The sequence below is a fragment of the Semicossyphus pulcher genome, unplaced genomic scaffold (genome assembly GCF_022749685.1).
Source record: "Semicossyphus pulcher isolate SPU_LCO1_2020_fin unplaced genomic scaffold, fSemPul1.0.p SCAF_3, whole genome shotgun sequence".
NCBI lineage: Eukaryota > Metazoa > Chordata > Actinopteri > Labriformes > Labridae > Semicossyphus > Semicossyphus pulcher.
Window position 1 is genome coordinate 15,665,556 of NW_027211704.1, and position 23,694 is coordinate 15,689,249.

At 41.3% G+C, this 23,694-nt stretch overlaps 1 protein-coding gene across 3 annotated transcripts in view; it reads left to right on the top strand.

The window, feature by feature from the left end:
* Window positions 1–1,276: 1,276 nt before the first annotated feature.
* Window positions 1,277–23,694, top strand: part of LOC138605567 (AMP deaminase 2-like) — a 28,942-nt gene continuing 6,524 nt past the window's right edge. The window contains exons 1-6 of one of the 3 annotated variants that reach the window (XM_069677917.1): window positions 1,277–1,335; window positions 21,304–21,434; window positions 21,734–21,864; window positions 22,394–22,462; window positions 23,091–23,202; window positions 23,280–23,466. In XM_069677917.1, coding sequence (XP_069534018.1) covers window positions 1,326–1,335; window positions 21,304–21,434; window positions 21,734–21,864; window positions 22,394–22,462; window positions 23,091–23,202; window positions 23,280–23,466 — 640 coding nt within the window. In that variant the 5' untranslated portion in view covers window positions 1,277–1,325. Of the gene's footprint in view, window positions 1,336–3,945; window positions 4,400–14,641; window positions 15,032–21,303; window positions 21,435–21,733; window positions 21,865–22,393; window positions 22,463–23,090; window positions 23,203–23,279; window positions 23,467–23,694 lie in introns of those variants that run through there. The other 2 variants (XM_069677916.1, XM_069677918.1) reach the window with 2 other exon arrangements.

A 23,694-nucleotide genomic window follows, 5' to 3' on the forward strand; every position in this document is an offset into this window, starting at 1 on the left:
CTTTTTTGTTGGTTATAAAACAGACTGAAATTAATTCTGATAATTCTATACGACCTACAAAAGCAAACCAGACATTCAGCAACAATATTCATTATTTCTATATAGATGTTCTTATTGCCTGAATTTTGTGGCAGGGGTTAGGTGTTGGACGAAGCGATTAACTGTACGCTGCCGTTGTTTACATTTTTCAGGGCAAAAATTTGAGTGACACATATGAACTGATGATGAGACTTCTTTAAAAATCACCACTTGTACAGGACAAAATCAGCAAAGAGATAAGAGGTATCACTTTATCCACAGGGGGCGCCAAAATCAACACAAACCAAAAGTTTCTCACAGAAGCTTTAATAAAGTCTATTATTACATAAAAACAATATTGAAATTAATTAACAGGTAATGTAGGTCAAATATACTTGAGACAATGGAACTTTTATTTGAAATGGAGTATTTGAACATGGTAGAGTTATCGGAGCATGCATTTTAGCATTAGAGATATTGAGATCTTTACCAGTGTAAAGTAAAAATCCTACGTCATTGTGAAAATACTCCACTTGACTATACTCTAGTGATGCTCCAGGCACAATGAGAAACAAACAACAGTTTCATTTCCTCATATTTAGTGACAATAAGGCTGCCATTGTTATTTTTACCGCATGTTATATGCAAAGAATATAATTTAGAACAGAGCTACTGCAGAAGAGGGATAGGAAGCCCTTTAACGTAAACTTATCCCGACCTTTGATCCACAGCAGCGGCTCCTTTAAAGGTAAAATGTCGTCCTTCTTTTGAGGAAACTGCATGGACTTGGAAACCAAAAGCTACCTAGTCGAGGAAATGCAGTATACAGTATGAAGTATACCACTGGTTACTATTTGATAGCTTAACTTTAGGCGTTGCCAGTGTTCGTATAGTTCAGTTAGCCCCAATACACTGTTCACTTATCTGACGTCACTGAGGTAAGTTAGCGGTTACTTGAAAAACGTCGCTAACGGAAATTAATTTATCAGACTTTAAAACAGACTTGGTTAAAGTAACGTAAGTGAAGTTTGTGGTGAATTTTAGCGAAGAAAAGCACAATATACACGTTTGGTAAGAGAAGCTTTGTTTTAAGTTAACTTTACAGAGATGTTAATCATTTCTAAGAGACGTATCTGAGGTATCCTTAGCACGGTGAAGCTGATAGCTTATCATCTCGCTTGCTAACGTATCTAGCCTCAGCTTAACATGCTGTGATTAACCCACTGTGCCATGTTGCTGTGTATTTTCTGTAGGATATTTCCTGTCTCAAGCTACTGTCTGCCTCTGCTCCCAGCACGTCCTCAACAATGTCAGGTGGTAAGTCAGGAAGCTGCATTGACACAGAGCAAACGTGTAAAGAACCATACAATACATGTACCTAATGATAGTAAAAGTTACATAAAACACAACCCAGTGTTTTAGCCAAGAAGGTCTGAAGGCACCTGCTTACCCCCAAGAGCTAAAACTCCCTGAATGTACTTTATGTCAGTCACTTTTGTGGCCTTGCAACACCCAAAGTGGCTTGTACCTCCTGTGACACAGGCTTTAGTAGAAGTAAGGTGAACTACCCTCAGACCAAAACATTTAAAATGTATTCTTATTCATGAAATCCTCTGCAAGCATATTATGGGGTGCCATATTTGATTTTAGTAGTGTAGTTTTTGTCTAGACTGGCATTGGAGGGTAGGTGGAGACTAGAAATCTAAGCTGAAATAGCCTGTAGTTCTTACTGGCCAGCAAGTATGTTGTATGACGGCACTAGTGCCGGCAGAACAACATATCAGGTTTGCATATTTGCAGCCCATACAGAGAACAAGAATTCAACGTTTTTTCATATTATATATTCAACTTGGAGAGATAAAGAGAAGGTTGAAAATCAGCAAATTAAGCGTTCCCTTAAGCCCTTTGTCTATGAAAGACTACACATACATGGAAAGAAAGTTCTGTTTTCTTATTGGTGTACGGCCTCTGCAAACAAAATGTTAAATTCCATGAGCTTTGCTCTGAAGGAGTGAAAAAACATTCCCCAGCAGCCAGTGATATACACAGAGGTCTCATTTTTAGCAGAAGGGTGTAGACCGAAAGCTAGACCAAGTAGCAGAGTGCAAAAATACAAGCTAGTGAAGCAGTAACAAGAGCTACCAGGCTGACATTAATTGCTTCTGTTTACAGGTAAGACCTTTTTTATGTTTGAAGTTTTAGCGTAATGTGTAACAGACGATTGGGGTTATAAAGATTTGTGTTTCAGACAAAAGTAGGCCTCTGTTTTTTAGCTTTTGCTGCTGCACCAGATGGTGAACGTCTGCTGTCTCAAAAACTGGGTCAGATTGATTTGAGAAATGGCCGGAGACACCCTGAAACAGGATTTGTTTTAAGTTTAAGAAAGGTAAACCTTTGTCAGTCACCCATCAGAGTTTTCTTTGAAAGGTGTTGTTGTCAAGCTCATTTAGAACAAAGCTGATTGTTATATGTGCATCTAGTTCTAAATCTTAAGGGAATAGTTTGAACAGGTTTGTGAATGATGTTTAAGCTTTATTCCTCACTGATTCTATCAGAAAATAGCTTGGGGATTTAGTTTAAGTTTTACAACCAGTGTGATAGTTGTATTTGGTTTTGTCTCGGACAGTTTAATTTCTAAATACATAATCCACATTTCACCAGTTTCTGAGTATTTCAATTTATCCTACAGGAAAATGTAGAGTTTTGTTTAGAGTCGATCAAGTTTAGTGCATGCTGTAATGACATAGACCGGTTTACTTGCAAATATTTTCAGCATAATTCTGTTGTTACAATGTCTGTTCAGTTGAATTCTGTGTTTAAGCGTGCAGAGGATTTTGGTGTGTCATGTGAATAATGAAAGGGCCTTTTCAGTAAGTTGGTCACCTACAATTTATGTGTGCCATCCCCATTGTCTCTCCTCTAAACTGTTTTATGCAGCCAGTACAACTGCATACAAATTTCAAACCACTAGGTGGGGATCTTTACTCTTCTTTTGAAGCTCTTGTGCTCGGACTACTCCTAAAGTTCCAAAAATATGCTGTTTGGTCAATACTCGACGTCAATAGTCTGTCTTCCAGCTTCAGTAATATACAATGCATTTGCTGCAGTTTTTCTATACTTATATAGTGACCTGAAAAAACTTTTAATCAGAAAAAATTTTGCTGAGTTAGTTTAGCTGAAATCAGTGTATTTCCTGAATGCCTCCAGGAAAAGCTTATTATTTTGAAAAGCCAAACTAGACCACAGCTTACATTATCACATGTAGAAAATTTTTTTTTGTAATTATCTGTATTTAATAAGGACTTTCAAAGAGTCTTTAAGTATATTCTTACAGTTCAGTAATAAGAAGTTACATCAAGAAGTTACAATAAAGCAAAGTTGAAAATAGTGACGTGTTGACAAAGAAACAAACAAATAATTAGCAGCTTTATTAGTTTTCTTTGCTCGGGCTGTGCTGTTGTTTGGCAGGTTGTGTTATGTAATAAAAATGACAGGAAGGATGTGAGAGAAAGTTGTGCACATACTTCACGGGTTACGTTACTAGTCTTGCTTGGTATTGGTTGTCCCTATTTATAATACATCATGTCAGGCGGGCCCGTGCTGCTGGTGTTTAGGCTGCCTGTCTCCCCCCAGAGTTTTCCACCAAAGCAGATTGAGTCCACTAGTCAGCTTACACACTAAGCTGGTTTCTGCGCTTATCCACTCTGACCAGTCTGTATTCTTTGACTTTTGTTTCGTTACTCTCCGTTCATCTGGATCCTCCGTTTCTTCTCTCTCTGCTGAGTTCACACTGTTGTGATATCTGATTGCTATTTTTAGACGGCTGGAAAAACTTTTGTCCTTCACTCACCTTGGCGCTCAGCTGCCGGTTTGTTGTCGGTCTCAAGGCTTGCTGCCTGTCATGCTAGCTGCACACTTTGATCTGCGATGCCCTCCTCTGTGGCTGTTTTCCCCTGCGTTGGCTATAGGAAGCTTATTCCCTGGTTGCTAGGGCAACCAAGGAGGATGGCCCCCAGCAAGGGTCGGGGATGCCTTGGGCTGCGTTTCAGCTCGACGCTGTGCAGCACGCCTGCTGACCTGCTGCGGGCTGGGAGGAGGAGCCAACTCTGCAGAGGAGCGTCTCCTGGCCCAGTATGGGTCCTGCCGCCCCGCTGCCTCACCATGAGGCAGAGCTCCTCCAGCGTCAGAGCCAGCGCTCCTCTCTCCCTCTGCTGGCCACTGAACAGCTCTGACTCGCTCTGCTCCAGTAGTAAGAGGAGCACAGGCGGCAAGATGTCATCCTCTACCTCCTCCTCCTCCTCTAACAGCGATGGACAAGGAAAGCCTAAACCTAAATCCCCGTTTCGAAAGAGGGGGAGCCTGCAGAGCACCACCAGCCCCGGTGAGTGTGGGGGAGAGGGGGTCCCATTGAAAGACGGAGTGAACTCTCCGCTGCTTTGTGAATGTGTAGTCAGAAAATGGCACAGATGTGGCATTTAAGAATTCATGCTGCTCTCCAGGAGCAGTATGGGAAGGTTTACACTGCAGCTGCAGTTTGTTGTTTCATGTATCTGTTGTTAAGACCTTTTGTTAAATGTGTTTGATGCTTGAATGAGGTTTTATTTTTAGCTTTCTGCTTGAATTCTGCTTTTTGCTTATCTGTTATACAATCCACTACAAAGACTGTTTTGACAGATAAAGCGAGTGCTGCAACTGAGTCAATCTATTTATGAATGCTGTATTGTTTATTAATAGGTGAAGAGTGAAATGTAGAAAATATGGACAGAAGCACGTTACATGGTCAAACATCAATTAATGCAAAGGCTGTTCAATTTGTAAACAATTAAAACCCTGTTATTTAAAAGCCAGGAAAAGTTGGGCAGGTTATTTTGATTATTATCAATCAACAACTTAAGTTGATGTAATTTAGCATACATCATTATCTTGACTGTAGAGTAACTAACACTCAAAGTAAGTTGTTTGTTCGTTTGTATAGCTGAATAACTTTAACACAATAGAAAACAGACTCCTCTTACACTGCTGTAACTATTATGTTGTGCATGCTGCTGATTAGACCACACAGATGTAACTGTAAAGTGGGTTACTCATCCCTGGATGGGCCCCTTTGCCTTCACCCCTCACTGCACCAACAGTTTATCATGGGCCTACTGGCTGTAGCCTCCCCTTATCTCATCAGCGTGGGTTGGACAGAGCAGAAGGTTTGTTTTATTCTGCGACTTAACCCATTTTAACATCACAACAACCACTATGAGATCATGTAGACAAACATGAAACATTTTTACATTTTTTAGATTTAGCTGCTTTACCCGTCTTAAATTCAAAGCTTTTGTTTGTAACAAAATTAAAATGATATATTAGTAAGAACATTGAAACTTTACTTGGTCATTGTTACCACAGCACAGGCCTGTTACTTACTAGAATATGGTGTTTTATTAATCAGTGGTACACTAGTGTCGATTCACAATAATGTGTTGGCCTTTTGTTATATTTTAGGCCTTAGAACTGTGGCTGGGGAGCATTTAGAAAGTTAGACCGGCTACTTGTATTTGCGAAATAAATTAAATGTTAATATTGACTTGACTTGAGCCTCCTTCCTCAGCCTGCCATAGAAATCAATCAATAAGTGAAATGTAATTCCACAGCACAGACACTGGTTGTTTGCAGGGATGCAGCAGTGGATGCGAAGCAGTAACTCACGTTGACACACACACAGGCGTATTTGCTGAGGAAGCCTGTCTTTGCTGCAGTAATAAATAAGTTAGAAGTCTCTCCATCCATGCAGTCATTTAAGTCCTCTCAATTAGCCGCTTGGCTGAGCCCTCTGCACTCCCGGTCCGTCATAAGAGCCACATGCAGGCCACCCATTACAGTACTTCCATCTGACTACGCCAGTCTGTTAGCATTCTCCACGCCAAATTGCTGCTGTAGAAAAATCTACTGTCGCCGCAGCCCAAGCAGCTGGTGTTTTATCTACGTCATGAAGTGAAGTTTTTTTTCCCTGTTACTTCTTGTAGCAACACTAGAAATAGCTCTGCTTCATGCGCCTTTCCTTTCAAGGCTCTTGGAAGTAATTTTTACTGATAAATACTTATCTTCAGCACTTAAAAAAAGCTCTCTTATGTAAGTGCTGGTGTTGATTTGCTGGTGGACACATTGATTTCTCAGTCAGTTTTCTCATCCGCAGGATTCTGTCTCTGCCTGCAGGCTTCTCTCTCCCTCTGGACCGTCATTGCATCACATGAAGCAGAATATGTTATGCCCTAGCTTTGCAGCCGGAGCTATATGACGTGATATATAGAGGCTGTTAAAGGATCTGCTAGCGAGGTGCAGGGAATTCCTCTCTCCAGCATGAACCACTGCTCCGCCTTCTGTTGTGATCTGATGTGATGCTTAACTTGATTTACACTTAGTCACTTGCATCTAATGAAAACTACCATATGTGCCTTTTATCTGTTGGCTGGCTGATACTCTAGCTTGTCAGATTAATATGTTGCTACAGATATTTTCTGTACGTTTTAAGGTCAATTGCCACCTCAATAACACAGTAATATGATCCCTGTTTCAGTCATTTTCCATTGTGGATTTCTGTGCTCTCAATGGTCCTGGATAATGTATAGATAGTGAAAAGGTTCCCTGACATATAGGTTTGGAAATTATTACAATTTGCCACTGACTCAAGCATATATTTATTATATATATATGTATTGTCTTGATTTCAAAGGGGCAACAGACGCAGACCAAATTGTCTCATAAGGCTACCAACACTCATTGCCACGAAACATGTGACATAGCGTTGGGCTTTTTGGCTCTCTGTACATCCAGCTCCATGCTGCAGTCGACTGGTTCCTGTACCTCCTCCAGTACCGACCCCTCCCCTTGTTTTAGTTCATTATTAATCAGGTGTACTGTTCCTGTCATGGCATGTCTCTGTGGGCTTCTCATGGACTCGTGTGTATTCACTAACTCATGACTTGCCACGTCATGTGGACTCCGTTCTGCTACCCCTGGGGGGCTACACCTTGTTGCCCTGTAGACTTTAACCTTTAACAACCCTCCCACAACGCCCCACCCCCACCCACGCCCCTGTCCCCAAGGTGGACAAAAACATATGATAAGCAAACAATGAGAGTCCCTGCCCTGGACCGCATAACCTCACAGCTGTGGGTGTTAATGCATGTTGTATGTCATAATGGTGGCATTTTTTTTTCACTACTTAGAGAAAAAGCAGATCTTAGAGTGACTGCACTCACAGAATTTGTAATTTATATTGTTAAACTGTAACATGTAGAGCATTGGTCGATCAGTGAAGACACATTTGGGACAAAGGGCTACTTAAAGGTACGACAATATGACTTGTCGGTGAACTGTTTGGACCCAGTTAGGCCTGTGTATTTATGTTGGTAGAATCTTAAAATACTTTCTATGAACTGCGTTTCTACAGTGCATTTTAATAAGTACAGTTTTGTACTTTTCAATCTCCCCACTAGAGGGCGTCTCTTGCACTAAAAGTGTTCAGTCCAGCCAGACCATCAGTTAGAAACAAGAGGCTGGTTGTCAGTGTCTCAGGTCTATGGCTGTTCTGCAGGCAGACAAGACTGAAGACCAGTTTGCTCTGTGTTTGGGTGGAAAATTCCAGGGCTTTCTTCTGCTATGAATAGCTCAGTAAGAGAGGAAACGTGCCAGTCCTGGAAAAGGGATTTTGGAGAGCCAGTAACGAAGGCCTTGAAAGCCATAACACCAACAGGTGGGCCTGTTGTTGCTGGGGGAGAGTAGATAACCAGCAGAGCCGTAATATCTGCCTTTTTAATCATCACCACCAAATAAAGACACACACAAACACATGTGGGAACATCCAGAGTCATCATCATATCTTTGGACACACCGTATCTCACTGGGGTGATTTGCGCAGTGCTAATTCACATGTGTTCTGATGGGTTGTATTTCATCCCCTAGGAACAGTTAAGCACGCTGCTTTGGTGTGTCTCTGCTCCTAATGATGATCTGTTTTCATCTAATCCATCTCAGTGGATCGCAGATGAACCCACGTCAGCTGATGTTTCTGGCTTTTTATTGAGTTGTGACCTCAATGAGTCAGTGAATCCCTCACCCACCACTCCCACTCCCCTGCTCACCTTATGATCTCCCAGCTCATAGTCTCCACGCACACACATACACCTCCACAGCAAAACACAAAAACAGCACATATACAGTCTCTCAGCACACACTCGCTAATACCAATGTTTCCCCAACATGAGGCTAGCTCTGGAGGTCAGACGTGGGCTCCAAAGTTAGCTTGTGTTTTTAATAAGCTCCACCTGCAATTAGCATAGTTGTTAAGCTCTTCTTCAGTGTTGGATATCAGGTGTTAAGAAGAAGCTGCTCTTGCGTCTACATGTGTTTAAATGGATGTAACCTTTATTGCCTCTTGAGGAATTAGCTTTTACCCCCTTTTGCTGCCAAAACAGCCCTGACCCGTCGAGGCATAGAGGACTCCACTAGACCTCCATAGGTGTGCTGAGGTATCCGGCACCAAAACGTTAGCAGCAGATCCTTTAAGTCCTGTAAGTTGAGAGGTAGAGTCTCCATGGATCGGACTTGTTTGTCCCACAGACGCTCAATTGGATTGAGATCTGGGGAATTTGGACGCCAAGTCAACACCTTGAACTCGTTGTCGTGTTTCTCAAACCATTCCTGAACCATGTTTGCAGTGTGGGAGGGCGCGTTATCCTGCTGAAAGAGGCCACTGCCATTAGGGAATACTGTTTCCATGAAGGTGTGGGTGTACTTGGTCTGCAACAATGTTTAGGCAGCAGCAGGACCTAGCAAGACATTGTTCCAAAGCATCACACTGCTCCCACCTGCTCGCCTTCTTCCCATAGTGCATCCCGGTGCCATGTCTTCCCCAGGTAAGCGATGGACACGCACCCGGCTATCCACATGATGTAAAAGAAAAACGTGACTCATCAGACCAGGCCACCTTCTTCCATTGCTCTGTGGTCCAGTTCTGATGCTCACGTGCGCCTTGTAGCCACTTTCGGCGGTGGACAGTGGTCAGCATGGCACCCTGACCGGTCTGTGGCTACGCAGCCCCATACGCAACAAACTGCAATGCACTGTGTGTTCTGACACCTTTCTATTACAACCAGCATTAACAGCACTTTGAGCTACAGGAAGCTCTTCTGTTGGATCGGACCACACGGGCCAGCCTTTGCTCCCCACACGCATCAATCTGTCTTGGCTGGCCATGACCCTGTTGCTGGTTCCCCTGTTTTTCTTCCTTGTAGAACTTTTGGTAGGTCCTGATCACTGCAGACCGGGAACACCCCACAAGAGTTTTGGAGATGCTATGATCCAGTCGTCTAGCCATCACAATTTGGCCCTTGTCAAAGTCGCTTACATCCTTATGTTGCCCATTTTTCCTGCTTCCAACACATCAACATCGAGGAAAAAATATTCACTTGCTACCTCACATATTCCACCCACTGACAGGTGCCATTGTAGCAAGATAATTAATGTCATTCACTTCACCTGTCAGTGGTCATAATGTAATGGCTGATCGGTGTATATATATATATATAAGAAACATTTAGCAAAGAATCACAAATACATCACGAAAGCATTGTGTGGGAAGCTCTGAAGGATTTCAGGTGGCAAATTCAAGAAAGTGTGTACCCTGTGTATCTCTTTAAACAAATATCTGCATATAAATATAGAATCTGTAGGCGAGGGACGAGATTTTTTGTGTCGGCAGCATACTTGTTTTCATTCTAAAGTCTGGGTAGAATTGTCATTATAGCATTACCTCTTGGTCTTGGTTGTACGCTGGAAAATGTGTTGATAGCAAAAGGGACAACAACAGCTATCTTCTGGATTATTGAACATTTTCGTACACTTTATAAATGTCTGCATATTAGTGCAGATAACAATCTTGTAATTGAATCTGTCTCTCCGCTCCAACTCCATTTTTGTGGCTCAAGTTGCTCGTGGGACTGTAAACAATGACCAGCGCACGGATAAGAAAGTCTTGACACACTGCAAGCCCTGCAAAAAAGGGCCGTTGTCTCTAGAAGCCATATCGTAGCCCGACTTTTTGACATACCAAAGACTTAAGTTTAATTTCAACTTGATATATATTTTTATAGCATGTATGGAATTCTTACAGAAGACAGTCAATCAAAGCAGAAAAGGTGAGTTTCAACAGATCATCCCACAGTAAATACAGCAGTATCTAGGTTTTTGCATCCTCATGTAAGTCTACACCAAAGTTCATAGAAACAGGACCTCCCCACTTCACCATCTCAGTGAAGCAACACTCTTTTTATTGCCTGCAGCTCTGATGCCTCTCACACCTTTGGTCTCAGGATTGTTAGCCTTTTGATGCCTGCGCAGTGCTAAGCACAGTGTGCTACTTGTTGACAGTGTCAAGTGACACTGTGCTGCTCTTTGCTATATTCAGATACGGTGAGGGCTGCATTGACAGAGCTGGCTAAAGGTGCGGTGACATGACAGGGCTCTGTATAACCACAGGGGAGTGTTGAAGTGCGTGACTGGTTCTGTTTGTGCACGATTATACAGTTAGTGTTTGTTGGGTATTTGCGTGTGATTGGCTGCAGGGAGGATTTATTGTTATGAGAACTTTCCTGATAGACTCATGAAGAAACATACACAGCATCGGTCTGAGTTTACTCAAGTATGTTTGAATAGTTTTATTCACATGGGAATTATTGTGCATGGTTTGGATGTTTTTGTTTTCTTGACAACTGCCTCAATGATAATACTAGCTCTTGTTTTCCCCTGGGAGAAAGGGAGTGAAAAGGGTACACAGTCACACTCCCATGTGCTGTTGATGAGCGTATTGGGAAAAACAGAGCCAATAGCAGAAAAGGTCAAGCTTGGGTTGAACTGACACCAAACCTCAGAATGCTTTTGAGAGAATGCAATTTAAAGAAAAGCCTGTACATTGGCTAAAATGAAATTCACACCATCCTGTAGCTTTCTGTTGGTGGCAAACTTCACACTTGCTCTGATTATATTCCAAGCTATAATGTCATCAGTGGCACAACATATATTCGTCATCCAACCAATGCAATGGGATGGTATTTCAATCTATAAGTCAAGAAAGGAATGTCAAATAGAATTGCCTTAAGCTAGCAGAAGTTCATCAAGTTCATAGCTATATAATGTATGACAAATCCATACATGCACCAACGCCTCCTTTAAAGCCTTCTTAAGTGTAGGAATTTGAGATTCAACGTCTTATAAACTGTGGCGTAGTACAGTACTCTTTGAAATCATTGTCACATGCAAGGTAGCGCAATGTACGATGCAATTTTGCACCAGCTGTCCGATGGTTTACTATAGAATCCTCTAGTTGAAGGAATCCAAAGAGATATGTTATTTGTTTTAATGAATAGGAAGATTATGTTTTCAATTATACACAGAAAAATCGAATTATTGCTATTATTATATGTAATCAAAAACTCTTTCACATTATAGCCTGTTTAGATGCTAAACAAGCCCCTCATGGTTGACTTGTCTGATAAGCATCACAACCTGCGCCTCAATCCAAATAGGCCATAGATTGGACACACTCATTCTCACATATGAGTTACATATTGTTAATGTATTGCAGTGCCAGGAGCCCACAACCAAGTGTTCCTGTTTTAAAACAAAATCCCTGATTTGATTGAGATTTTATATTTGTCAAACATTCAGAGCCATGATGTTAACAGCTTATTGGGAGTATTTTCTTTTTGGACTAAGAGCAGAATGTGTAAATGTTCACATAGTGTAACTTTACTGTTAGACTGAGTCTCAATTGGAAGGCAAAAATTGCCACACTGGTGTGACTCGTTTCTGTACAGCTCCAGGCTAACAAACAGGCAGGGCTCATTTCGATTTTCAATTAAGAATCGAAACTGTGACACACTTTTTTATCTTTGTAAAACTTGTAACTATACGTTGACCCTTTTATTAAAGACCCTTCTACGTTTGCTGGCAGTTTCTAAGGTTTCTAAATAGATTGTTAATTTCCTGTGGCAGAGTTAGACCTCAGCTGCAATGAAAAAGTGCTGCCCACTCAGTACACAGCAGACAGGATGTGGAAACATCCCTGACCACCACACGTAACAGGCTGCAGTGCTAGAGCAATGACAGTGTTGTGTATGTAGGGCAGCCTTCTCTAAAACAGTGGGTGGATGGTTGGTAGGTGGCGAATGCGGTTGGTATCTAACATTTCTAGTATGGAGAAAAGTTTTTTTAACACTACTTGAATTCATATTGAATCTTATCTAAGTCTGTCTTTGTTCTCTGTTACTAACAACCAGGTATACAGTGTACCAAAACAACATGATCCATAAGTTCCCAGTCCTCACAAAACCTCCATCACTCCTTTATCTTTGCACAAACATGTCGCATATTTCCGAGGCCTGCTGAGCTACTTTATGTCCTCAGATCACCTTCTTAGATTCAGCAGAGCGGTAGGCGGCCATACGGCTCTCCGCCTGTCAGGCTGTGTTAGCACACAATATCAAGTTTGGATATGGTAACGTCAAAGATGAAAAACAAACTTGCTTATTATGAGTCATACAAGCAGAGCAACATTGTCCCCATAGCTTCCTCTGAGTCTATTGTATATGGTGTGCTTGACTTTGGGTCATTTGTATGTGATGGTATTGCACAAAAAATGAGGATCTGTCCAGAATTCAGGACCTGGTGTGGTGCGTGTCTGCCTTTTGTGTGTCTTTCACGCAGATGTTTGTGTGTGTCCTTGTGTATCTATGTTTGTTGACTTTCATATGGAAAATTCCTGGTGGCTCTTTAGGAAATTCACTCTGAAATGGAGCCTTAATAGAGACTAAGCAAACTTCCTCTACATATTGAATATGCTTAGAAAAACAGGCCTCCATTGTGCCATGCAGCAGTGACGGGACACAGGAAGGAAACGGCCTCCCCTGGCATCATGTGATCAGCCATCAGCATGGCATGCAGCATGTATCATTATGTACCTGTAATTGCTCAGTCATTCACATAATGACCTTACAAACACAAGTAATCACATTTCAGACATGAATTTGAACATCACGTAAAAATGATTTTAATCATGTGAGAGGTTCAGTTAAATTCTTCATTTTCAAATGTAAGTTTTCGATCGCAAAAAAGAGACGCATGAATAGCGAGAAGATTAAGAATAGCAGAGACAAGCAAAAAGCAGGTGTAAACCATTAAGTCAAAGAAATAAGCCAAATAATCTTATTCATAATAAAATTATGAAGCAATAAAATTATAATAGAATTATGAATAAGAACAAGTTACAAAGAAAAAAACCTGGGACAAGGAAATCTGTGGTGCTTTCCCCGTCTCAAGATTTCCTGGTCGACTGGTAGTGCTAGTTTAAGCCATAAGTCAGGTAGTCGTCACATGTTTTTAGGAACATTGAAAATGGTTTAAGTTCCAGGGCTGAGAAGAATATTTTTAGCAACACTTTTAACACTGTGCTACATTGCAGACAATCACAAAACCGCAAAATAAGCCTGTACAATATAAGTTTCACAAGCGCATACTAGCAGTCAGCGGCCTGTTAACGACAATGCTAATGGTTAAATGCTAATGATACTGAATGTTACTGGGGAAAAAACATAAAGGAGACTCATTGATTTTATCTTAGTATAACATTATCTCTCACGTGCTTTGGTCCTGTGACGATCGAACAGTGGTTAAGAGACCTCTGTGTTTTCGTAGGCTGACTCCCTTGGCTTTATTGTGGCTTGTAGCTGCTTACGTGCTAAATTACTAGGTAGTGAGGAATGTTTTTTATACGTCATTGTTGTCTCAGTTAGATCTGAACTGCACAGGTGGTAGCAGCCTGTTATTCATAGCAGTGGTCTGCTATACAGAATAACAAACTGAAGAATTCCGTAATAGACCAATCAGAATATTTAACAAAGCCTTGTCGCATTGTTGCTTAAAAATGAAAAGCAAGTGCATAACTGTGTCCAGGGTACATGCTCGTACTTTTCAGGAAATTCTTATTGCCATAATAAACCAGCCAGACTACGTCACATGGATAAATTACCCAAAAGGCCACTTTCTTTAAAGGGGAAGGCTCAGCCTGTAACACAACAGAGAGATATCTTACAGACGCTTTAGACAAGCCGCTTTTTTCCTACAACTAACTGACCAATGAAAACTTGGTATAAGACTATTTTCTTCAACTTTTTTGGTAAAATATTAGTAATAGGTTGCTGCCCTTTATAGGGCCCTACTTATTACACCAGTGGTTACTACATATGAGGTAAATACACTGATAGAGGGCAGTTTAGAGTTTAGGGATTTTATCACACGTACTAAGAAATCATTGTGCTCTTAAACATGTCTTTACTGCACATAATTGTATTCAAATAGTGGTACTCGGTACATAATTTAAAGGTTTACAGTCATGAGATCACTGAAGCAATGCCTCATGAATGAGAGGAGGGAGGTAGAGGAGGAGTGGGAGTGGCCACAGACGCAGGGCCTCCTCCATTTTATAGCACAATAGAGCCTGAAGTGGTTCATCCCTGTACCTCCCCCTTTTCTGCCACGTGGTATGCTCCAACCCAGTATTTAAATCCGGGAGCTTGAAGGCTGTGTTGTTCATGGGCTGAAAACCGGTGTAATCAGGAAGCTGAAAGAGACAGAGGCAGGGAGAGAGAGAGAGTCAGAGGAAAGAAAAAAAGAAAAAAACTGCCTCAACAGCAGACTGGAGGCTGCGACAGTTACAATAGGAGGAGCAGAGAAAAGAGAAAAGAGGAGGATTGTGTGTGTGATCCTGGTGTTAGAGCAGCACAGAGAATATCCTGTGTGTATCTACTGTCTCTTCGCTGTCATTCGCTCTCTTCCACTGTGCCGGCGGGGGAGGGTACATCGGCTGTCCCAGGCCTAGTTACATGTCCCAGCATCCCGCAAGAGCTCAGACAAGGCCACTGCGACCGTTACGGAGACTGTGAGAACAGGACAAGACAGGGACACAGAGGTACTGTAACCTGTGCTGAGTAATAATAAACAGAACAGCAGACTGTTAATGTGAACACTGTGTTACTAGAAGTTTGAACAGTTATGTAAAAAGCATGGTTCTTGTCACTCTAAGATCTACTGCACGAGCCGGCTCATAGTGACAGATGAGGTGCTAGTAAACACGGCTCTGTATGCTGGAATAAGCTGACAGTGTTCAGAGGACAGGGGGAGGAAATACAGAAATGAAAGTAGGAAGCATAAACAGATGGAAGAGAAAAAGATGTCACACATCTGGTCTGTTGCCATGATATTTGCAAAGCGTATGTGTCCCAGAGTTTATTGCAGAGTCTGGCGGGTGCAGTGAGTGAACATTTGGGGCACCTAGTCCCTGCTGCTGTGTGCTACTTCCTGCGTGATGCAGTAATAATTCCCAGTGGATTAATCACTGAGATTCTTGCGAGTGTGCTGATTAAAACAGAACCTTCTACAGGAGTGTGCAGTAAATAAGAGAGGTGGGTGCAGCAGAGTTTCAGTCGCAGAAAGATGCCAGTGAAACTGTAAGAAAATAAATATATTATTCAGGGTTACTTCTTCATTAAAACTATCCTCCTTAGAGAGTTAGTGTGAGCAGACAGATCCTGTAACCTGCTGGGATCTTGGTTTGAAAAGTCTTTCTTGTTGTGTTTTCATGAGGACAGCTGACATATGTTTGGTCTGTTTGTGGTACTGGTTTCCTCTAAGTTATGTTATAGAAATCTGCCATGTTTTATAAAGTCTCGCACCAAAGTACTGATGATTATTTTGTTGTTTTTTCTTTGTGCGTTGAAATGTTCTTTTGTCGCTCCCACAGGCAGTCATTAAGTGTTTACAAAGTAAATTTAATTGCATTGTTTTTAGTCTGAAAATGTTTGATCTCTTGCACCCAGCCTGCTAATCAGTGATAACGTATTTTCGAGACGAAGATCCAAAGTGGAGGTTTATTCTCATCTGTGGTTGCTAAGGAACATCTGAAGCTTGTGTCATCTCTCTCTCTCTCTCTCTCTCTCGCTCTCTCTCTCTCAGGGAATAAAGTGAAGTCTGTAAAGAAAAACAAAGTAGGAGTAACAATCACAGTAGACCAGAAAGTAAACATCACGAACATACTGACACACCTAAGCATAGCTTTGTAATTTGCTGCCACAGTTTCTCTCATTAGAAGATGCCCATCATGCTTTGCTGCTGTACGAAACAGTCCTATAAAATCTAAGTAGACAGCTTTTATTTATTAGTTTGTTTTAATGAGTGGTCCCATGATCTGATATTAGTGCAAAAAAGACTTGTGCACACTGTCTAACTTGCATGTGTCAGTGATTGACCCTCATTTGAATGATGAGTACACAAGATCATCATGTTGGATTATGTGAATAATACATGTACAGACATATGGTCCGCTGTTAAACAATAATTAGGCCTTGGCAGTATTTCAACATTATAATTAATTGACGTTCAGCAGAATAATTTTGTGATGGCACGAGCATTGCTTTGTCAACTTTCAGCAGGTGTATTTAAAAAATAGACTGGCATGTGCAGCATCAGGTAAGAACAAAACAGTCTGCAATTTACACTGCCGGTGCAGGACACACCCCAGCACAGAAATAGGTAAACAAGAAAGGAAAGGAGGAGCAAGCTTTGTTTGCTTAGCACAATAGTTAATTTCTCCCTGCAGCTCCCCTTGCCTTTATCTCTGGATCAAAGACACACCTGCTAAACAAATACAATAAATGACACCTTCGTATGTAGGTTGGCTCCTTGCCATTTAGGTGTGGAGGGGAAAAACATTCAACCAAAACAGTTGCAGGTTTTTAAATATAAGAATCATGTTTATACGTAAGCGAACCATTAATTATGTTTTTTTATACCAGCTCAGGTGTTTGTTTGAGCGTTGCCAGACATCAATGACAAATGAGATATAACATAAAAGCACTTTTTTTTTCATGATTTCTTCAGGGCTGGTGTCAAAGTACAGAACAAGGAGTGCTACAACACATTAGCATTTTCTTACTCTGGGATGCACTTAGCCTGATTCTCCCAGCACAGCATGCTTTGAGTGAAGGTTTGAGGAGAGGTGCAATAAGTTGAAATCCATGCAAATAAGGTGGTGCACATTCACTTCTAAAATACCTTGCGTGTTGTTATTGTGGTGAAAACAGTTATTTTAAACATCTGCACTGAGAATAATTATCCAACAACAAGGTTGGTTTGCAGCATAATGTGAAGCAGTTGGTGATTTATTGATTTAATCTGTAAGCATACACTTATTTCTTAATAGACAATTAGAATAAAAGTAGCAATTGAACCGGGAGATGACTCACTCTGTGTTTATCTCTACAGGGGAAGCTTGGTCTAATAGCTTAATATCGAGATATTTACTACCACAGTGCTGGCTCAGTCGGTAGGCCTTGTAGTAACAATGTGGGCTTATGGGACTTGAAGTTTGTTGCATATTACAGAAAATAAAACTTGATAAATTGAAATGATGAAGGGATAAATTCATGTTTGATTTCACTCCTTCAGTACATGCACCACTCATGTTGCTACTATTTGCACGAGGTAAAGGGCGGATGAGACAGGCTGTGAGGGAATGTATTGATCCTCATAGAGCAGCAGAGGCAGCTCCACAGACTCAGGTTCAAAGGAACAGGTGGGAAGTGAACGTGGGTGTTGTGCAGACTCAGGTCCCAGAGATGTGAGAGAAAGCTCAAATGGAGAGCTTTGTCAATATTACTCGCTGGTCTAAGAAATTAACTTACAATGGCCACATGAAGTAAGAAAGGTTGTGGAATTTAATTCTCATATAGATTAGACACAGAAATAATGTTTGAGGTGAGGACAGAGTCTGGCTTTCCTCACGCATTGTGGATCTGCTCTGTAGTTTGAACACAAAAAACATCTCTTTTACAAATGAGTTGCAGAGATTCAATTTGTCTGAAGGACAAGCCCACTGTCTGAAGTCTACAGTTCTGTCAATGGTTGTCCCTGATATCAAAGACAGGCATCTTTATTGTCCCAAACATGACAGATATGACATCGTCAAGACAAATGACCGGTATTGTTTTCATTTACACCTCTAGTTGATGTTTGCACAGAATATCTTTTAAATGAATCATTAACTGAATGATTTATACAGGCCGGTTTGACTAATTAAAGACTTTCTAGAAGTTTCCCATCATAATCTAGCAGCACAGTGCACAGAGAGAATTTACAGGCAAAGTTATATTTTTCTGCTTTTGTGTTTTTTACTCCTCGGTCTGCTGAGTTTACTCGTGTAGACGGTTTGTGCCAAGATGTCAACAAGATAAATGGAGATGGGGTACGCTGGATTAGGAGGCAAGCATGAAGGATTACATGGATACTATACTGGGGACGACTGTGTTCATGTTATCTGTTTGACCATGTCAAAGTACACGTGTCCTTACATCCACACACGTGCATCTAATCTGATATATGTTGGTCAGGGTGATGTAACTATTGCAAGAAGAGTTGAATGGGCTTCAGATATCGCAGAACAGATATGACTAAGACACCCCTTTAAAAGGACATTTTTAACTGTGAATTATTGTGATCATTAAATCGATTGGTCATGTGATGTGTTGAAACACTATCTGACACAAATACCCTCTAGTATTTGAGTTATAATGGCATGCATGTATGGTCAAGCCCTCTCTCTACGTCCTTGAGCATGTGACTCTCAGCAGATGGTTGCGTATCCTCTAAAACTTGTGTCTGCAATATTGAAATGTTTTTAAAGTGTGGAGAGTCACCCTCTGTTCTTTCTTGACTCCGCAGCCTCGGAGGCAGACAGCAGATGGCTCAGACTAATTGTCACAGGCCAGACACAGCACCAATAACACAACAATTATAGAGGAGAGTGAACGCACCACTCCCAATCCGTAGACTTGTTATGAGCGAGGGAATTACTGTGTGTTGCAAATAACTTTTGCACTCTGAAAAGTATGTTCCGCTTTGACTTCTGCTCACGACAGACTTTGGAAAACACCCAAGAATCAGTCAATCTGATGTTCCTCAGAGGACTTTATTCCTGGTTAATCTCCTGTATTGTGTTTGGCTCAGTCTGAAGTGGAGCTGCCGTCATCTGTTTCCAGCAGGTCTAGAGTGGGGAAGGCCCCTCTGTGTCACTCTCAGGTGTGTTTGTACGCATGTGTAAGTGTGTACATGTGAGTTGGGGTCATCAAGTGTGTGTGTGCGTCCATGTGTGATTGAAGTGACACAGGATCTGCTGGTACAGCTGTCTTTCCTTAAGCCCGCTGCTGTTCTCGGACATATTACGAGGGTTTTCAGGCTCTGTCACAGATTGTTCCCTCGGCCACTGACACCAGAGCTTCAGAGGTAATCATGGTTGTGTCCTGTTTGCATTTGGTTGCATGTACGTTTCGTTTTTGGGACTCATTTCTTTGTTTATGACGTATTCCGCACAAGAAAATAGGCCCATGTAGCTTTAACAAGGAGAAAAGATTGCTTAACCTTTAGAACTTATTTTTGGATTATTTGACTGATTTTCTATTTTACATGAAATGAGTTTCAAAGAGCAGTTGTTCATATGAGCTGTTTTTCCAAAGTCTATAGTTTGTGCTTAAACGAGTGTGTACTTATGTGAGTCTAAGCTGTAGTACAGTCTGAGGCCAATTTGTGCCAAAATTATAGTTTTCCCCGAGTCAAACCAACCCACGCTGTAATCTTTGGTAAACCAGATATAAATTCTTTTCTATTTTTATCTGTGATTGTTCTGCTCAGCTCTGTCTGTTGTACAGATTTGCCTGTTGTCAACAGACTGTGAAATGATAAGCAATTGTAGAGAGAGAGAGAGAGTGACATCATCTTTGTTGAAATAGCTGTGAGCCTGCAAATCACCCAGATGCTCCATGTGTGTTTGAACCCAGATGGCTGTAAACTATGACTATAGGACTACATGTACATAGTAAGAAGAGCTAGTTGTATACGTGTTGGTGTGTTTGGAGAGAGATCTTATTGATTGTAAACCCTTTATTGTAAAAGTTTACGATGTTTATCACAGGTCTTAAGCTCCTATTTGACTCCAGTGATACATTCCATATTTTCTTAATGCAAAAGAGTTAAGTAGAAATAATGTATAGTTTGCAATAACAACCTTCTCACAATACATTATCTCACTTATTACATAGCTTTTTAATTATGAAATCAATAATTTGACACAAAATATTGATTTGGAAATGTATTAATTCAAAAATGATTATATTTCCCTTTTAAAAATAGTCCATTAGACTCACACTGAGATCTGCGTCCATAGCAACGGTTAACTCTTAAAATGGGCTAACCTAGCTGGTTTTACTCACATTAAAATTAGCTAACCTAGCTGTTTTACTCACATTTAAATGAGCTAACCAAGCTAATTTGACTCGCATTAAAATTAGCTAACCTAGCTGTTATTACTCACATTCAAATGAGATAACATAGCTGTTTTTACTCACATTAAAATGAGCTAACCTAGCTAATTTGACTCACATTAAAATGAGTTAACCTAGCTGTTATTACTCACATTCAAATGAGATAACGTAGCTGTTTTTACTCATATTAAAAGAAAACATCTCCACTGAGGTTGAAGTAAGCACCAGATTGAGGTTTTCTGTCTCATCACTGTCAGAGTCTGTTGACATTTTCTTTTTCTTTAAACATCATTGTTTCCCGTACTGTGTTCTGTTTAATGTTTACTTCTTGTGCCATCTTCAGTTTCGAAGATCTCTCTGTCGTAGCCTTCAGTTTTTTATTGCTTTCTCTCCTGTTTTCGTGTCTGTTGTTTTTTCCCTCTCTGTAAACAGACCATCAAATTTACTGGACGGTATTGGCAGATTGATATGATGACAGTTTGTCCTCTGGATTGTGTGATTAGAGCCGCATCCCTATCAACGGTCTGTTAACGAGAAATAACAGACCTCGGAATGCATAATTAACCAATCAGAATCAAGTATTTAACACAGCCGCGTAATAAACTACTTTAAATGACTGTGAGTCAAAACCTACCTTTAATAGCAATTTATTAATGCTTACTATTCTGCTTTCTGACTTTTCAAGTGTTCGCCATGGCTGTGATATATTTGAACAGGTGCACATGAGTAGATGTTGCTACAATTTAGCTTAAAAGTTTCAGTTATTCAGGTTCGTTATTTGTATTCTATAATCCTTCACCTCAGCACACTATAATTCCTCACTTCTGATTTTGAGGTAATGGTGACATCATGTGTCTTTCTCTGCCTACAGACCTGAGTAGTGCATCTGGGCCCAAACCCCTCAAGCCCCAGAGGTCCCTCCCAGGGACGCCCGTTTCCATCACAAACTATCCAATCGACCTGCGAACATCCATGGAAGAGAAGTACAAAGAGATCGCTGAGGTAAGAACTTTAAACCAGACAGCAATGCTTCACAGTAAAGTCACAGAAACAGCATGAACTTTGTAAGATCTTTAAGGTTTGGCTCTGATCTGAACATGCTGAAACAAAGAATATGTAGTTTTGTTAATTCACTGAATGAACCCCTCAGTAACTATGGCACTTTGGCATTTTCTGGCTTTATGTAAACATAAATGCAACAGGTTGTTTTGAGTCTCAGGGTCTGCCATATGTGCATCGGAAAATTGACCTTTTTCCTGTTTTATGACACCATAAATGTTTTTCACTCATGTTTGCACCAGGAGCTGTTCACACGCAGCATGGCGGAGAGCGAGATGCGAAGCGCTCCTTATGAGTTCCCAGAGGACAGCCCCATCGAGCAGCTGGAGGAGCGACGGCACCGCCTGGAGAGGCAGATCAGCCAGGACATCAAGTGAGGAAATGCAAACACACCACACAAACAAAAAGCCAGTTGGATATACACTGAACCTCAGACGGACGCACAGCTCTGCCCTGCCCCGTCCGTTTACACACAGTTCTGCTTTCAACTGAGCACACATGCTTATCAGCCGCCAACATGCTAGTTTGTGGGCAAACTAACCCAGCAATCAGCTAACTGGGCTAGCCAGCAGTTCGCACCTGTGCTAGTGCTCAATGTTCTTTCTTTATTAGGGGTCTCAGTCGCCATCTCCGCCTTCAAACTCCCACAAGCCCCTATTATCAATCAGGGCGCACCACCACTACGTGATTATGTTACATTTGTGCCAATCTCCTTGATCACTTACTACCTAATATGCTTTGTGTGTTTAAGTATGTGAGCGATTTCTTTTTGTGTCCATGTGTGTGCTTGTGCATATATTTGGTCTCTCTCTTTGTGTGCTTAACTTCTTCTCACTACCTCTGATCTGCCCTCCCCTCCTGCCTTGCCCACGCTATCCTGCGCCGCTGCCGCTCACCCCCAGGCTTGAGCCAGAGATCTTGCTCCGCGCCAAACAAGACTTCATGAAAATCGACAGTGCTGCAGACCTCGAGTGAGTGAGATCTGCTTGAGTTTGTGTGTTATGTTTAGTGATTCCTCTTCATATTGCTTGATTCGACTCTTAAAGATGTGAGCGTATTATGATGGACTACATATCCCCCCCTGCTGGTGACTTGATAGATGTACAAATTTGTCCCCTTTTCTTGTAGTTCTCTGTGTGAAAGTCTTAAACCAGCGACAGGGTTTGCATATTATTTTAAACTACATTTGACTTCTTCTCTTCACTGACCTACGACTTCCTGTGTTTTATTGGGAATGAGACTTCCAGTTCTGGTCATTGGGCGGCTCTGTAGGTGAACTGTTGGTATTTATAATATACATGCATTGACATTAGCTGTTATTGTATCTTCTATATAGAAATCCATCACTTGATTAAAGTGCAATGGTCTGAATACTTTTTGAACCCATAGTTCCAAATGACACCCTGCATTTATTTCTGGTGCTGCAATAACAGCTTTATAAAACCAATAACATCTGGGTACTCTTCTTCTTTGTTTATATTTCTTCCTGCTTATATCCATGTTTTCCATCTTGGTCTGTCCTGCTTCTACCTAACTCTCTCTTGTTTTCAACTTTCTCTTGTTATTAACTCTCCTTTTCTGTGTCTGTAACCTCTAAAGGCTGTTAAAGGACCAGAGTGTGGACACTGTCGATGATGGCTTCATGGAGAGAGGAATGCCCATGGAGAAAGAATACCAGCGGGTGTCAATATCTGGGGAGGAAAAGTGCGGGGTGAGGAGCTTTTTTCATGTTATTTTTTCATGTTTTCATCACCCATTATTACAACTGTATTTTGCTCTGTTCCTCAGGTGCCGTTCACTGACCTGGTGGATGCTGCAAAGTGTGTCGTGAAGGCGTTATTCATCCGGGAGAAGTACATAAATCGATCTATGCAAAGCTTTTGTAAGACCACGGCTCACGCCCTGCAGGAGCTCGGGATGAAACCTCTGGATCTGAGAGTGTATGAAGACATACCGGAGACCCCTGTAGATGCTGGTATGACATGCACCCACCTAAGATGTATGATAACAAGCTGTTTCAGCTCAAGGCTTGTCCACAGATATAATCAGGGCAAAGGGGTTTCCCACGGCTAAAAATAAGGGGCATGTTCAAGCTTGACTGTCTCAAAGACGAGCAAGCCAATTGCAGAAAGAAAGTGAAGAACACCTATCGTTTTTTATTACCTGAGCAGTTACTCTGCAACTGAGATTATAACCGCATTAA